This window comes from Manihot esculenta, chromosome 5 (assembly GCF_001659605.2).
Source record: "Manihot esculenta cultivar AM560-2 chromosome 5, M.esculenta_v8, whole genome shotgun sequence".
In the NCBI taxonomy this organism is placed as follows: domain Eukaryota; kingdom Viridiplantae; phylum Streptophyta; class Magnoliopsida; order Malpighiales; family Euphorbiaceae; genus Manihot; species Manihot esculenta.
This window is the reverse complement of record NC_035165.2, coordinates 5,165,712-5,169,369: the sequence shown is the minus strand read 5'-3', so window position 1 is coordinate 5,169,369 and position 3,658 is coordinate 5,165,712. Positions and strand designations below refer to the sequence as shown.

The window sequence follows — 3,658 nt, the reverse complement described above, 5'->3', positions numbered from 1 at the left end:
TATTAAATTTCATTATATTTATTTTAAAAAATTATGTCAATATAATAAAAATATAAAAATTATAATTTTACTGTTTGCAGTACTATTTTATTAATGTTTGACCGTAGAAGTCAGCATTTGAAAATAAAAGTACAAATATTATATTAAGAATAAACATTATTAAAATTTAAAAAAAAATTAAGAGAATTAAAACTAAAAAATATAAAATATAAAACTTTTTTGTATAAACATATGAGAGTGAAACATAATAATAAAGAGTATAAATTTAGTAATTTTAAATTGAATTATATCAACTTTTAAAATTTTAAATTAAACTATAAATTAATTAAAAATTTTAAATTTTCTATATTAAAAATATTTATCTATGTAATATATAAATATAATAAAATAATTCACATTATTTTATCATGACATCAAAATATACTATTTTCAATTCAATTTTTAAATTTAGATATCAATGTATTAAATTTATAATTTTGGATAATCTAAACTTTTAAAATTTTGAATTAAATTATAAAATAACAAAAAATTTTAAAATTTTCATATAAATAGCTCTTATATTTATTACATAATCAATATATTTAACTTTATCAATTTATTGACCAACTAACAGGATAACTATTTTCTTAACAAAATAAAAGTTTAGAGATTAAATTGTTGACTCCAAAAAGGATTAAATTATAGATTTTAGTAAATATCAAGGATTATATTGTAATTATCCAATAAATAAAATATGTCTTCTTACCTGATTATAATCGAAATGGCTGCGGCGTCGTTTCGGTCAGGGATTGAAAATTCTGGGGAGCGCTAGGCATTAGACAAAGCAATCTCACCCAATTTGGGCACGGCGAGGAAAGGACCATGGCGGAAAGGCAGGCGTTGGAGCAGCAACTACAGCGACAAATAGAGCCGCCGCAGCTGCAGTCTCCATCGCAGCAGCCAAGAGAAGACATGCTTGATTGCGTGATGCACTTAGAGAACGCTTTGCTTCCGTGTTTGCCCGCTAGAGAGCTCCAGGCCATTGATCGCTCGCCTCATCCTTCTCATCAGAGTAAGCACCCTTTCATATCACTTCTTCATTCTTTCCGTTTCTTCTCCGTTACTATTGGATAATTATACCCAATTTCAGAGGATGTTAAGCGATGATGTTGTACTTGCAAAATGAACCACTTGATCCCAAATTTCCTGTTACTTCTCAGTTTGAAACCATACCTTTGCTTTTAATTCTTGTATTTGGTGTCATATTGGAGAAAAATAAGTATAATTTTCCGAAATACCTTGTCGTTTTACTTGCTTTTTAGCGGTTCTTAACTCATTATTCTTACTTTAGAGGAACAACGAATCGATCTGCATTTGTATACAGACATAATTTTAGGACCTTGAATTGTTAAATATTGCCTGAGGGATGCTTGTAATCATACATAGGAAACTTGCTTCCTGCTTAATCCTTGAAATTTATAGATATAGTTTTGCATGGGTGTCTGTGATCTAGAGGAGATGGCAGTCATGGTTTTCTCCTCCCATATGTTAATAAGGTTGTTATTGGTGGGTGTTTTAACTGATTTAGCACACATAAAGAACGAATACTCCAATTTTGGCCTTCACAATCTTCCAATCCAACTCAATGCAGAGAATTATGGGCTTAATCTAGACCTTTACTAAACCTTACCTTGTATTAATTCTTGTGCACTTTTCCGAGAGGACTAATGGTAGAAACAGCTGAAACAGAAATAGCAGGGAGCAGATATTTCTTCCACAACTTAAATTCCTTTGTGATGCATATCCTGATATTGTAACATGTACTGAAGATTTCTCTTTAATTTGAGTGGGAAAAGGTTTTTCTTCAACCTTGATGTTTGACAGTTGTCTGTATTGTGTATGATATAAATATATATATATATATATATATATATATATATATATATGGTACCTCCTTTATCGGTTTTTTTGGTGATATTGAATGAATGCATCTTTATCAGTAAGGAATGATTTAAATATGTGGCTTGATGTACACGCAAAATTCAATCCACCAACAAGCAAAAATTAAATAAACGACTACATTCTGCCAAATGCCTTAGTTTTCTGATTCTTTTCAGTTGATGTTGGGAGGCATGCCAGAGACTTCATGGAGGCTGCCAAGAAACTTCAACTCTATTTTATTGGTCTCCAACGTGAAGATCAACCAACTACGGCTGAAACATTGAGAAAGGTAAATTACCTCGCTTGCAAATGTGAATCCATTTGTTGTTCTTTGAAGACTATATAGTTTGGATCATGGAAAAGTCATGCTGTAGTTGTACTTGTTGCATTTTTACAGGAAGTAGCTGTGATGGAAGAAGAGTTGAAGATAAAGGATGAGATTATTAAAAAGCAAGAGAGACTCATCCAAGCTTGGAGGAAGGAGTTGAAAGAACAACTGGATAAACACAAAACTGAATTGGAGAGGGTGTAATGAGACAGCAATTAAGCCTATAATCAAGCCATTAGGTTGAGAGATCTAGGCCAAAATTTATTTAGAAAATCTGTTCTTTGCTTGTGGCATTATTTTTCATGTGCCACTTGTATGCTTGAATCTAGATGTAAAATGGCTGTAGATCACAAATTTGCATGCCTTAATTTTCAGCAATCAGATTTCGTGGTCATGTCCGACTTACTCTTTACATATTGTATTCTCTGTGTTAAATACATGATGAGAACAAATGTTAATCTGGAGCAAAGTAGATCTGATGAAGGTAAATATCAGCCTGCCATAGTCTTAACATATGGTTTGAACACTCATCAATTTTATATATCAAGTAGGCAAGACAGAGCCTCACTTGTGAGAGTTTGGGGTGGAAACCTTAAAACACCCCCACAGTAATTTGTTAGTCATCTACGAACAATTTAGTTTTTGGAATTTTACTTTTGTGCAACTCTTATGCCTAGTTGGAAGGAACTTCGGTGATTTTTTCACGGAGGAATCTATTTGCCTGTTTTTTGGATCAATAGTGGATTGGGTTTAGGCAAAATTTTCCAGTACTTCACATATTCACATCTGCACATTTTTTGCTCTAGCAACGTTGTGATTGCAGGCTCAAAGCTGAAGCAATGCAGCAAGATACAGTGAACGTGGGTTTTTGGGTAGAAGAAAAAAGGCCGAGTAAGAGCCCTAAGTGCGCCCACAGAGCCAGCCACCGGGAAAGTGAAGACTGAAGAAGACCAGACTGATAGACGACTGTTGGTTTAAACTTGGGCTGGGAGAGCCATCTTTTGTTTGGCCTAAACCGTTGCTTCATTTGGTATGTACTTGCTAGCATTCTAGTAGTAGTAGACGCATGATCTCTGTGGTGCCCACTGCCCAATAATTTCTATGCTTTGAACATATTAAAAGGATGAAAAAAACAGGAGGAATTTTTTTCCCCATCTTCTATTCTCTTTCCTTATGTTTGGATAAAAAAGAAAAATATTTAAGTTTTATCTTTAAAGTTGATATTTCACTTTTCTCTCGTAGAAAGAAAATTTATAATGAATTTTTTCCTAAAAAAAAAAATACATCTTTTTATTACCTCTTTGTTTATTTATTATTAGATTCGACCCATCTTATAATTTTTTCTATTTTATTTTTTTTACATATATAAGGAAAAATAATTTTTTATTAATTATTAAATTATATTTATTT

General features: G+C 32.0%; 1 protein-coding gene across 1 annotated transcript; it reads left to right on the top strand.

The window, feature by feature from the left end:
• The first annotated feature begins 780 nt into the window (after nucleotides 1-780).
• LOC110614803 (mediator of RNA polymerase II transcription subunit 28) lies at nucleotides 781-2,737 on the top strand. The gene is made up of 3 exons (XM_021756467.2): nucleotides 781-1,051; nucleotides 2,097-2,209; nucleotides 2,318-2,737. Exons 1-3 carry the CDS (start codon nucleotides 862-864, stop codon nucleotides 2,450-2,452), a joined length of 438 nt encoding a protein of 145 aa, XP_021612159.1. The 5' UTR covers nucleotides 781-861; the 3' UTR covers nucleotides 2,453-2,737.
• Nucleotides 2,738-3,658: the final 921 nt, after the last annotated feature.

What these genes read in the sequence shown, in the direction of transcription:
- LOC110614803 (XM_021756467.2), top strand. Translation starts at nt 862, where the DNA reads ATGGCGGAAAGGCAGGCGTTGGAGCAGCAACTACAGCGACAAATAGAG. An exon ending in GCCTCATCCTTCTCATCAGA is followed by an intron (nt 1,052 to 2,096) that starts GTAAGCACCCTT and finishes GATTCTTTTCAG; the next exon opens with TTGATGTTGGGAGGCATGCC. An exon ending in CGGCTGAAACATTGAGAAAG is followed by an intron (nt 2,210 to 2,317) that starts GTAAATTACCTC and finishes GCATTTTTACAG; the next exon opens with GAAGTAGCTGTGATGGAAGA.